Genomic DNA, 13,634 nt, shown 5'->3' with positions numbered 1-13,634 from the left:
TGCTCAAATGAGGATGCATATTTAGTCTATGTTTGAAAAGTTGTGTAGAGACTATTAGAGCAAGAGAAGAGTCTTGTGTATTACTGCACAGAATCCTAATGTGAAATGTATGAAGGCAGATACCATGTGGCCCTCGATGGCCAAGCCTTGTCGAGACAACGAGTGTTCTGACAACGCTTTTCTGAGACAATTCTGACCTCTACTGGTATGACTGCTAACTGTCCTCCTTTTCTTCCTTACAGTGCTCAGAAGCTCAATGTAAGTATAGTCTTTTCCACTTGTAGAATTTTGAATCTGAAGTAAATATATTATTTAGATAGTTGATTCATAATTTAAAGTACACTTAATGTTAACGTTCCAGAAACATAACCAAGACACATGTTATTCAAACATGTACGGTATATAATATCCAAATAAGTCCTGATTTTGTTTCCCTCTACCCTGAACTCTCCTACCATTTTAGGCACTCCCTGTACTAATTTCAAAGGTGTTGTAACACACATAGACAGTACTGATCAGGTAGATTCCAACTGCAGCTTGAGCACTGGCAATGCCTCAGTTCCCTCCAACTTAACTACAGTCAATGTCCTGAATAAAAACCAAAACTTCAACTGCTGCTGCACAACAAGTGAGTAATTTACACTAAGAGCTGGTTTTGACCATGATTAAGTCTTATCCTGGACTGAAAATAACTTTCAATGTTGATCCTGACAAGATCTCCTTAAACAACTGTGGTTTTTGAAACTGTTGTCTTCTTTCTACTAAATCTTTATGGCACCTCCTTAATGTCTTCCTACCCTATGTTTTATGTTCATGGCTCTTACTCACAACACCTACTTCTGTAGTAATTCCAGAAATATTTATTCTCTCTCCCCCACCCACCTCTCTTGCATGCACAGTGCCTGAAGTCATCATGAACCTTACAGCCTCTGAAATCACAACATCAGCTGTGTCTCTGAGCTGGACTGAACCATTCGGAAACAGATCCTTCTACAGAGTAGAATGGACTGATGGCAATACCAGTTGGCAGTTGAATACCACAGAAACCTATTTTAATGTAACTGCTCTCACTGCTGGAGTGCAGTACCTCTTCACAGTCACTGCAGTGGCTGGAGATAACACAACTGTAGGACAGAGCAAGACAGTTTCTAAGTATACAAGTAAGTAACTCAGATACTTTAGTGTTGGATTGTTTCAATGCCACAGATACTATTTGTATTCATTTATACGTTACTTGTTTGGATCCAAGAACGTGATGATTTGAAAGTTGCCACGTCTTTCTGCAATGAGACATTTCAGATGATTTTTGCCCAATAGAAATGAATGGTAAATAATGTATTATGTCATCTTGTAGTCACTTTTATTATAAATAAGAATAGAATATGTTTTTAAACACTTCTACATTAATGTGGATGCTACCATGATTACAGATAGTCCTGAATGAATTGTGAATAATTATGAGTGAGGAACTTAGACGCACAACATATCATACCCCTCCCTCCAAAAATGTTTACCTCCCCTGTTACTGTAATGGTGAGATGTTGGCATGTCATGGGGGTATGATACTGTATTTATGTATCTGTAACATTCTCACTCATCATTATTCATGATTCATTCAGGATTTTCCATAATCATGGTAGCATCCACATGAATGTAGAAGTGTTAAGAAATACGCAATATATACAAAAGTATGTGGACAACCCTTCAAATAAATGGATTTGGCTATTTCAGCCACACTTGTTGCTGACAGGTACAGTTGAAGTCGGAAGTTTACATACACTTAGATTGGAGTCATGGCGCCAAAAATGTCTTGTTAACAAACTATACTTTTGGCAAGTCGTTACGAAATCTACCTTGTGCATGACACAAGTAATTTTTCCAACAATTGTTTACAGACAGATTATTTCACTTATAACTCACTGTATCACAATTCCAGTGGGTCAGAAGTTTACATACACTAAGTTGACTGTGCCTTTAAACAGCTTGGAAAATTCCAGAAAATTATGTCATGGCTTTAGAAGCTTCTAATAGGCTAATTGACATCATTTGAGTCAATTGGAGGTGTACCTGTGGATGAATTTCAAGGCCTACCTTCAAACTCAGTGTCTCTTTGTTTGACATCATGGTAAAATCAAAAGAAATCAGCCAAGACCTCAGAAAACAATTTGTGGACCTCCACAAGTCTGGTTCATCCTTGGGAGCAATTTCCAAACACCTGAAGGTACCATGTTCATCTGTACAAATAATAGTACGCAAGTATAAACACCATGGGACCAGGCAGCCATCATACAACTCAGGAAGGAGATGCGGTCAGTTTCCTAGAGATGAAGTACTTTGGTGCGAAAAGTGTAAATCAGTCTCAGAACAACAGCAAAGGACCTTGTGAAGATGCTGGAGGAAACAGGTACAGAAGTATCTATATCCACAGTAAAACAAGTCCTATATTGACAGCAAGGAAGAAGCCACTGCTCAAAAACCGCCATAAAAAAAGCTAGGCTACGGTTTGCAACTGCACATGGGGACAAAGATTTTACTTTTTGGAGAAATGTCCTCTGGTCTGATGAAACAAAAATAGAACTGTTTGGCCATAATGACCAATGTTATGTTTGGAGGAAAACGGGGGATGCTTGCAAGCCAAAGAACATCCCAACCGTGAAGCACGGGGGTGGCAGCATCATGTTGTGGGAGTGCTTTGCTGCAGGAGGGACTGGTGCACTTCACAAAATAGATGGCATCATGAGGTAGGAAAATGATGTGGATATATTGAAGCAACATCTCAAGACGTCAGTCAGGAATTTAAATGGACAATGACCCCAAGCACACTTCCAAAGTTGTGGCAAAATGGCTTAAGGACAACAAAGTCAAGGTATTGGAGTGGCCATCACAAAGCCCTGACCTCAATCCCATAGAAAATGTGTGTGCAGAACTGAAAAAGCATGTGTGAGCAAGGAGGCCTGCAAACCTGACTCAGTTACACCAGCTCTGTCAGGAGGAAGGGGCCAATATCCACCCAACTTACTGTGGGAAGCTTGTGGAAGGCTACCCAAAATGTTTGACCCAAGTTAAACAATTTAAAGGCAATGCTACCAAATACTAATTGAGTGTATGTAAACGTCTGACCCACTGTGAATGTGATGAAAGAAATAAAAGCTGAAATAAATCATTCTCTCTACTATTATTCTGACATTTCACATTCTTAAAATGAAGTGGTGGTCCTAACTGACCGAAAGACAGGGCATTTTTCCTAGGATTAAATGTCAGGAATTGTGAAGACCTGAGTTGAAATGTACTTGGCTAAGGTGTATGTAAACGTCCAACTTCAGCTGTATATAAAATCGAGCACACAGCCATAGACCAACATTGGCAGTAGAAAGGCCTTGCTGAAGAGCTCAGTGACTTCCAACGTGTCATCGTCATAGGATGCCACCTTTCCAACTTATCAGTTAGTCAAATTCCTTCCCTGAGAGACCTGCCCCGGGTCAATTGTAGGTGCTGTTATTGTAAAGTGAAAACGCCTAAGAGCAACAACGGCTCAGCCGCCAAGTGGTAGGATACACAAGATATCCCAAGATAGCCTAAGATAACCATGCACAATGCCAAGCGTCTGCTGGAGTGGAGTAAAGCTCGCCGCCATTGGACTCTGGAGCAGTGGAAACATGTTCTCTGGAGTGATGAATTACGCTTCAGCATCTGGCAGTCCGACGGACAAATATGGTTTTGGAGGATGCCAGGAGAACGCTACCTGCCCCAATGCATAGTGCCAACTCTAAAGTTTGGTGGAGGAGGAATAATGGTCTGGGGCTGTTTTTCATTGTTCGGGCTAGGCCCCTTAGTTCCAGTGAAGGGAAATCTTAACACTACAGTATACAATGACATTATAGACGGTTCTGTGCTGCCAACTTCGTCGCAACAGATTGGGGAAGGCCCTTTCCTGTTTCAGCATGACAAAGCCCTTGTGCACAAAGCGAGGTCCATACAGAAATGGTTTTTCAAGATCGGTGTAGAAGTATTTTACTGGCCTGCACAGAGCCCTGACCTCAACCCCATCGAACAACTTTGGGATGAATTGGAACACGAACGGCGAGACAGGCCTCATCGCCCAACATCAGTGCTCGACCTCACTAATGCTCTTGTCGCTGACTGGAAGAAAGTGCCCACAGCAAAGTTCCAAGATCTAGTGGAAAGTCTTCTCAGAAGAGTGGAGGCTGATATAGCAGCAAAGGGGGGTCAACTCCATATTAATGCCCATGATTTTGGAATTAGATATTTGACGAGCAGGTGTCCACTTACTTTTGGTCATGTCGTGTATATTCTATTCTTAGTTACAATAAAAGTGACTCCAAAATGACGTAATACATGAATTATCATTCATTTCTATTAGGCACAAAATAATCTGAAACACAACCAAAACAAATAGTAAATGCATCCAACAAATGTTTAAAGTCACAACCTTGTTCCAGCCATTGTGTTCTCTGAATATGGGACCAAATATTTAGCATTTTACTACTTTAATACACATGTTGGTCCACTAAAATGAGGGTGGGGGGGGGACTATGTACAAAAAGAGATGTCATTTCTAAACGGATCATCTGATATGGATGAAAATATCCTCAAATTAAATTGGACTGTCTGCAAATTTACCTCATTCAAAGTGTTGGAGTACAGAGCCAAAACAAAACGAAAATATGTCACTGTCCCAATACTTTTGGAGCTCACTGTATATATTTTATTGTATCATATTTTTTGGAGTGCAGCAACAATTTGCTAAATTAATAGAGGGGAAAAACTGCATGTTTTGCTTCATATCTTTGTTCAGAAGTTCTTGTTTATTTGATGGTATTTTTATCAAAGACTAGTGTTGAGTGACATTTGTTTGGTCGAGATTTACACAAACTCTCTCACAATGTGTGCTGGATTGCGCAAGTCAGTCAATGTCAATATTTGAAGACACTCTATTGTCTTTTGTTCCTCAAACCCCCTTTCTTGCACACACAGAGCCCGCAATCATCAGAAACCTCATGTCCACTGAAATCACAACATCAGCTGTGTCTCTGAGCTGGACTGAACCATTCGGAAACAGATCCTTCTACAGAGTAGAATGGACTGATGGCAATACCAGTGGCAGTCAGAATACCCCAGAAACCTCTTTTAATGTTACTGCTCTCACTGCTGGAGTGCAGTACCTCTTCACAGTCACTGCAGTGGCTGGAGATAACACAACTGTAGGACAGAGCAAGACAGTTTCTAAGTATACAAGTAAGTAACTCAGATACTTTAGTGTTGGATTGTTTCAATGCCACAGATACTATTTGTATTAATTTATACGTTACTTGTTTGGATCCAAGAACGTGATGATTTGAAAGTTGCCACGTCTTTCTGCAATGAGACATTTCAGATGATTTTTGCCCAATAGAAATGAATGGTAAATAATGTATTATGTCATCTTGTAGTCACTTTTATTATAAATAAGAATAGAATATGTTTTTAAACACTTCTACATTAATGTGGATGCTACCATGATTACAGATAGTCCTGAATGAATTGTGAATAATTATGAGTGAGGAACTTAGACGCACAACATATCATACCCCTCCCTCCAAAAATGTTTACCTCCCCTGTTACTGTAATGGTGAGATGTTGGCATGTCATGGGGTTATGATACTGTATTTATGTATCTGTAACATTCTCACTCATCATTATTCATGATTCATTCAGGATTTTCCATAATCATGGTAGCATCCACATGAATGTAGAAGTGTTAAGAAATACGCTATATATACAAAAGTATGTGGACAACCCTTCAAAAAATGGATTTGGCTATTTCAGCCACACTTGTTGCTGACAGGTACAGTTGAAGTCGGAAGTTTACATACACTTAGATTGGAGTCATGGCGCCAAAAATGTCTTGTTAACAAACTATACTTTTGGCAAGTCGTTACGAAATCTACCTTGTGCATGACACAAGTAATTTTTCCAACAATTGTTTACAGACAGATTATTTCACTTATAACTCACTGTATCACAATTCCAGTGGGTCAGAAGTTAACATACACTAAGTTGACTGTGCCTTTAAACAGCTTGGAAAATTCCAGAAAATTATGTCATGGCTTTAGAAGCTTCTAATAGGCTAATTGACATCATTTGAGTCAATTGGAGGTGTACCTGTGGATGAATTTCAAGGCCTACCTTCAAACTCAGTGTCTCTTTGTTTGACATCATGGTAAAATCAAAAGAAATCAGCCAAGACCTCAGAAAACAATTTGTGGACCTCCACAAGTCTGGTTCATCCTTGGGAGCAATTTCCAAACACCTGAAGGTACCATGTTCATCTGTACAAACAATAGTACGCAAGTATAAACACCATGGGACCAGGCAGCCGTCATACAACTCAGGAAGGAGATGCGGTCAGTTTCCTAGAGATTAAGTACTTTGGTGCGAAAAGTGTAAATCAGTCTCAGAACAACAGCAAAGGACCTTGTGAAGATGCTGGAGGAAACAGGTACAAAAGTATCTATATCCACAGTAAAACAAGTCCTATATTGACAGCAAGGAAGAAGCCACTGCTCAAAAACCGCCATAAAAAAAGCTAGGCTACGGTTTGCAACTGCACATGGGGACAAAGATCTTACTTTTTGGAGAAATGTCCTCTGGTCTGATGAAACAAAAATAGAACTGTTTGGCCATAATGAACATTGTTATGTTTGGAGGAAAACGGGGGATGCTTGCAAGCCAAAGAACATCCCAACCGTGAAGCACGGGGGTGGCAGCATCATGTTGTGGGAGTGCTTTGCTGCAGGAGGGACTGGTGCACTTCACAAAATAGATGGCATCATGAGGTAGGAAAATGATGTGGATATATTGAAGCAACATCTCAAGACGTCAGTCAGGAATTTAAATGGACAATGACCCCAAGCACACTTCCAAAGTTGTGGCAAAATGGCTTAAGGACAACAAAGTCAAGGTATTGGAGTGGCCATCACAAAGCCCTGACCTCAATCCCATAGAAAATGTGTGTGCAGAACTGAAAAAGCATGTGTGAGCAAGGAGGCCTGCAAACCTGACTCAGTTACACCAGCTCTGTCAGGAGGAAGGGGCCAATATCCACCCAACTTACTGTGGGAAGCTTGTGGAAGGCTACCCAAAATGTTTGACCCAAGTTAAACAATTTAAAGGCAATGCTACCAAATACTAATTGAGTGTATGTAAACGTCTGACCCACTGTGAATGTGATGAAAGAAATAAAAGCTGAAATAAATCATTCTCTCTACTATTATTCTGACATTTCACATTCTTAAAATGAAGTGGTGGTCCTAACTGACCGAAAGACAGGGCATTTTTCCTAGGATTAAATGTCAGGAATTGTGAAGACCTGAGTTGAAATGTACTTGGCTAAGGTGTATGTAAACGTCCAACTTCAGCTGTATATAAAATCGAGCACACAGCCATAGACCAACATTGGCAGTAGAAAGGCCTTGCTGAAGAGATCAGTGACTTCCAACGTGTCATCGTCATAGGATGCCACCTTTCCAACTTATCAGTTAGTCAAATTCCTTCCCTGAGAGACCTGCCCCGGGTCAATTGTAGGTGCTGTTATTGTAAAGTGAAAACGCCTAAGAGCAACAACGGCTCAGCCGCCAAGTGGTAGGATACACAAGATATCCCAAGATAGCCTAAGATAACCATGCACAATGCCAAGCGTCTGCTGGAGTGGAGTAAAGCTCGCCGCCATTGGACTCTGGAGCAGTGGAAACATGTTCTCTGGAGTGATGAATTACGCTTCAGCATCTGGCAGTCCGACGGACAAATATGGTTTTGGAGGATGCCAGGAGAACGCTACCTGCCCCAATGCATAGTGCCAACTCTAAAGTTTGGTGGAGGAGGAATAATGGTTTGGAGCTGTTTTTCATTGTTCGGGCTAGGCCCCTTAGTTCCAGTGAAGGGAAATCTTAACACTACAGTATACAATGACATTATAGACGGTTCTGTGCTGCCAACTTCGTCGCAACAGATTGGGGAAGGCCCTTTCCTGTTTCAGCATGACAAAGCCCTTGTGCACAAAGCGAGGTCCATACAGAAATGGTTTTTCAAGATCGGTGTAGAAGTATTTTACTGGCCTGCACAGAGCCCTGACCTCAACCCCATCGAACACCTTTGGGATGAATTGGAACACGAACTGCGAGACAGGCCTCATCGCCCAACATCAGTGCTCGACCTCACTAATGCTCTTGTCGCTGACTGGAAGAAAGTGCCCACAGCAATGTTCCAAGATCTAGTGGAAAGTCTTCTCAGAAGAGTGGAGGCTGATATAGCAGCAAAGGGGGGTCAACTCCATATTAATGCCCATGATTTTGGAATTAGATGTTTGACGAGCAGGTGTCCACTTACTTTTGGTCATGTCGTGTATATTCTATTCTTAGTTACAATAAAAGTGACTCCAAAATGACGTAATACATGAATTATCATTCATTTCTATTAGGCACAAAATAATCTGAAACACAACCAAAACAAATAGTAAATGCATCCAACAAATGTTTAAAGTCACAACCTTGTTCCAGCCATTGTGTTCTCTGAATATGGGACCAAATATTTAGCATTTTACTACTTTAATACACATGTTGGTCCACTAAAATGAGGGTGGGGGGGGGACTATGTACAAAAAGAGATGTCATTTCTAAACGGATCATCTGATATGGATGAAAATATCCTCAAATTAAATTGGACTGTCTGCAAATTTACCTCATTCAAAGTGTTGGAGTACAGAGTCAAAACAAAACGAAAATATGTCACTGTCCCAATACTTTTGGAGCTCACTGTATATATTTTATTGTATCATATTTTTTGGAGTGCAGCAACAATTTGCTAAATTAATAGAGGGGAAACACTGCATGTTTTGCTTCATATCTTTGTTCAGAAGTTCTTGTTTATTTCATGGTATTTTTATCAAAGACTAGTGTTGAGTGACATTTGTTTGGTCGAGATTTACACAAACTCTCTCACAATGTGAGCTGGATTGCACAAGTCAGTCAATGTCAATATTTGAAGACACTCTATTGTCTTTTGTTCCTCAAACCCCCTTTCTTGCACACACAGAGCCCGCAATCATCAGAAACCTCATGTCCACTGAAATCACAACATCAGCTGTGTCTCTGAGCTGGACTGAACCATTCGGAAACAGATCCTTCTACAGAGTAGAATGGACTGATGGCAATACCAGTGGCAGTCAGAATACCCCAGAAACCTCTTTTAATGTTACTGCTCTCACTGCTGGAGTGCAGTACCTCTTCACAGTCACTGCAGTGGCTGGAGATAACACAACTGTAGGACAGAGCAAGACAGTTTCTAAGTATACAAGTAAGTAACTCAGATACTTTAGTGTTGGATTATTTCAATGCCACAGATACTATTTATATTTATTGATGCGTTAGTTGTTTGGATCCAAAAAGGTGATGATTTTGAAAGTTGCCTTGTCTTTGTAGAATGGATTGATGGCAGTAGAGATATGAATACAACTACCAATGAGACCGCCTTTAATTAGAATTAGCATGCTTCTGATCATATATATAGAGTGTATGGTGATTACCATGAATAATAATGATTCTGGTGATCTTTTCCCAAAATATAACTTTCTTGCACGCACAGAGCCTGCAGCCATCAGGAACCTGACTGTCACTGAAATCACAACATCATCTGTGTCTCTAAGCTGGATTGAACCATCGGGAAACAGCTCCTTCTATAGAGTAGAATGGACTGGTGGCAGTAGAGATATGAATACAACTACCAATGTGACAGCCTTTAACGTAACTGAGCTGACTGCTGGAGTGAAATACACATTCAAGGTCACTGCAGTGGCTGGTGATAATATAACTAAAGGAAAAGCTCAGGAGAAAGCACTCTTTACAAGTAAGCCTTTTCATTGGAATGGTCTTCATATTTTCTCTGAAGTGGAACCATGTAATGGTTATGTTAATATCTGTATCTAACAATGAGAGGGCAATAAGAGGAAGGGTAAGGTCCTCTTTCTTTTTTTTAAAATCAAAAGTGTTGAAATCCTGGGATAGAGTACTGTAGGTAGGTACTAGGTAATCTAATGGTGTGTTCTTCTCCCAAAATGTACATTTCTTGCATGCACAGAGCCTGAAGTCATTAGGAACCTTAGTGTCTCTGAAATCACAACATCATCTGTGTCTCTGAGCTGGATTGAACCATCGGGAAACAGATCCTTCTATAGAGTAGAATGGACTGGTGGCAGTAGAGATATAAATACAACTACCAATGTGACAGCCTTTAACGTAACTGAGCTGACTGCTGGAGTGAAATACACATTCAGGGTCACTGCAGTGGCTGGAGATGAGATGACTGAAGGCAAACATATCAGTGTTTCACTCTTTACAAGTAAGATGAAGTTTAAATTGTCTGGACTCTTATTTCTTAACTGCTTTTTGCAACGTTCTGTATTTGATATTTTTGAGTTGGAGAACTCTTGGTCATAACGGACATTTTTCATGTCTAGAGGCTGATCCATCCCTCTGGGCAGTGTATATTAGAGGCTGATCCATCCCTCTGGGCAGTGTATATTAGAGGCTGATCCATTCCTCTGGGCAGTGTATATTAGAGACTGATCCATCCCTCTGGGCAGTGTATATTAGAGGCTGATCCATCCCTCTGGGCAGTGTATATTAGAGGCTGATCCATCCCTCTGGGCAGTGTATATTAGAGGCTGATCCATACCTCTGGGCAGTTTATATTAGAGGCTGATCCATCCCTCTGGGCAGTGTATATTAGAGGCTGATCCATCTCTCTGGGCAGTGTATATTAGAGGCTGATCCATCCCTCTGGGCAGTGTATATTAGAGGCTGATCCATACCTCTGGGCAGTTTATATTAGAGGCTGATCCATCCCTCTGGGCAGTGTATATTAGAGGCTGATCCATCCCTCTGGGCAGTGTATATTAGAGGCTGATCCATCCCTCTGGGCAGTGTATATTAGAGGCTGATCCATCCCTCTGGGCAGTGTATATTGCTGATCCATCCCTCTGGGCAGTGTATATTAGGCTGATCCATCCCTCTGGGCAGTGTATATTAGAGGCTGATCCATCCCTCTGGGCAGTGTATATTAGAGGCTGATCCATCCCTCTGGGCAGTGTATATTAGAGGCTGATCCATCCCTCTGGGCAGTTTATATTAGAGGCTGATCCATCCCTCTGGGCAGTGTATATTAGAGGCTGATCCATCCCTTTGGGCAGTGTATATTAGAGGCTGATCCATCCCTCTGGGCAGTGTATATTAGAGGCTGATCCATCCCTCTGGGCAGTTTATATTAGAGGCTGATCCATCCCTCTGGGCAGTTTATATTAGAGGCTGATCCATACCTCTGGGCAGTGTATATTAGAGGCTGATCCATCCCTCTGGGCAGTGTATATTAGAGGCTGATCCATCTCTTTGGGCAGTTTATATTAGAGACTGATCCATCCCTCTGGGCAGTGTATATTAGAGGCTGATCCATCCCTCTGGGCAGTGTATATTAGAGGCTGATCCATCCCTCTGGGCAGTTTATATTAGAGGCTGATCCATCCCTCTGGGCAGTTTATATTAGAGGCTGATCCATACCTCTGGGCAGTGTATATTAGAGGCTGATCCATCCCTCTGGGCAGTGTATATTAGAGGCTGATCCGTCCCTCTGGGCAGTGTATATTAGAGGCTGATCCCTCCCTTTGGGCAGTGTATATTAGAGGCTGATCCACCCCTCTGGGCAGTGTATATTAGAGGCTGATCCACCCCTCTGGGCAGTGTATATTAGAGGCTGATCCATCCCTCTGGGAAGTGTATATTATAGCATTTAAAGGCCCAGTACAGTCAACATTTGGATTTTTGTGTTTTATATATATTTCCACACTATGAGGTTGGAATAATACTGTGAAATTGTGAAAATTATGATCATGCCTTTTTGGTGTAAGAGCTGTTTGGAATGTCAGTCTGTTTTGGTTGGGTGACTTTTTGGCCTGAATGGTGACATATCCAGGAGCTAAATTTATTAAAAATATTATAAATATTATCCAGTTTGTTTTTGAACATTTGAATTGAAAACAATGACAGTAAGGTACCGAATTGTTACCCAGAAAAGATTCAATATTGAGAAACAAATAGCTACATTGAACTTTTAATACAGATGTCTTTCAAGATATAATATTTTCTATTGTCCCGTAAAATCAAATTCCTTGCTCACGTAAGAACCTGAAGTCATCAGGAACTTCTTTGTCTCTGAAATCACAACATCATCTGTGTCTCTGAGCTGGATTGAACCATTGGGAAACAGATCCTTCTATAGAGTAGAATGGACTGGTGGCAGTAGAGATATGAATTGAACTACCATTGAGACAGCCTTTAATGTAACTGAGCTAACTGCTGGAGTGCAGTACAGACTCATAGTTGCTGCAGTCGCTGCTGATAAGACTACTGAAGGATTACCCATCATTTTTAACCAGTATATCTGTCAGTCACTGTAGTTTTGGTTCACATAATTCTCTCTTATGAAGGGAGTGTAGACACCAACTGAACCAGAATATTTAGGAAATGTGTTTATCTGCAATCAACTGCAAAATTGGGCTTGGATAGTATGATTAAGTCCTTGTCCTTTATTGAAAACACCTTTTTTTGTCCCCAAAACGTTTCATGTCATTGATAATGCTTACTATCTTTAAATATGTTTTTAGAGGTACCACTTTTGTGTCCTACATACTGACCTTAGATGTATGTAGAATTAGCATGCTTCTGATCATATATATAGAGTGTATGGTGATTACCATGAATAATAATGATTCTGGTGATCTTTTCCCAAAATATAACTTTCTTGCACGCACAGAGCCTGCAGTCATCAGGAACCTGACTGTCACTGAAATCACAACATCATCTGTGTCTCTAAGCTGGATTGAACCATTGGGAAACAGCTCCTTCTATAGAGTAGAATGGACTGGTGGCAGTAGAGATATGAATACAACTACCAATGTGACAGCCTTTAATGTAACTGAGCTGACTGCTGGAGTGAAATACACATTCAAGGTCACTGCAGTGGCTGGTGATAATATAACTAAAGGAAAAGCTCAGGAGAAAGCACTCTTTACAAGTAAGCCTTTTCATTGGAATGGTCTTAATATTTTCTCTGAAGTGGAACCATGTAATGGTTATGTTAATATCAGTATTTAACAATGAGAGGGCAATAAGAGGAAGGGTAAGGTCCTCTTTCTTTTTTTTAATCAAAAGTGTTGAAATCCTGGGATAGAGTACTGTAGGTAGGTACTAGGTAATCTAATGGTGTGTTCTTCTCCCAAAATGTACATTTCTTGCATGCACAGAGCCTGAAGTCATTAGGAACCTTAGTGTCTCTGAAATCACAACATCATCTGTGTCTCTGAGCTGGATTGAACCATCGGGAAACAGATCCTTCTATAGAGTAGAATGGACTGGTGGCAGTAGAGATATAAATACAACTACCAATGTGACAGCCTTTAATGTAACTGAGCTGACTGCTGGAGTGAAATACACATTCAGGGTCACTGCAGTGGCTGGAGATGAGATGACTGAAGGCAAACATATCAGTGTTTCACTCTTTACAAGTAAGATGAAGTTTAAATTGTCTGG

General features: G+C 40.8%; 1 protein-coding gene across 50 annotated transcripts in view; it reads left to right on the top strand.

Annotated features, from left to right (window-relative positions):
• LOC118359331 (receptor-type tyrosine-protein phosphatase eta-like) overlaps window positions 1-13,634 on the top strand; it is a 104,217-nt gene that overhangs the window by 49,874 nt on the left and 40,709 nt on the right. For 26 of the 50 annotated variants that reach the window (XM_052480630.1, XM_052480645.1, XM_052480643.1 and 23 more), the window contains exons 2-10: window positions 243-258; window positions 464-628; window positions 900-1,160; window positions 4,996-5,256; window positions 9,091-9,351; window positions 9,640-9,900; window positions 10,132-10,392; window positions 12,859-13,119; window positions 13,349-13,609. In XM_052480630.1, coding sequence (XP_052336590.1) covers window positions 243-258; window positions 464-628; window positions 900-1,160; window positions 4,996-5,256; window positions 9,091-9,351; window positions 9,640-9,900; window positions 10,132-10,392; window positions 12,859-13,119; window positions 13,349-13,609 — 2,008 coding nt within the window. The remainder of the gene's footprint in view (window positions 1-242; window positions 259-463; window positions 629-899; window positions 1,161-4,995; window positions 5,257-9,090; window positions 9,352-9,639; window positions 9,901-10,131; window positions 10,393-12,858; window positions 13,120-13,348; window positions 13,610-13,634) is intronic. The other 24 variants (XM_052480652.1, XM_052480637.1, XM_052480659.1 and 21 more) reach the window with 12 other exon arrangements.

Source organism: Oncorhynchus keta, chromosome 26 (assembly GCF_023373465.1).
Source record: "Oncorhynchus keta strain PuntledgeMale-10-30-2019 chromosome 26, Oket_V2, whole genome shotgun sequence".
NCBI classification, from domain to species: domain Eukaryota; kingdom Metazoa; phylum Chordata; class Actinopteri; order Salmoniformes; family Salmonidae; genus Oncorhynchus; species Oncorhynchus keta.
The sequence above is the reverse complement of the archived record's forward strand: the minus strand, read 5'-3'. Positions and strand labels throughout refer to the sequence as shown.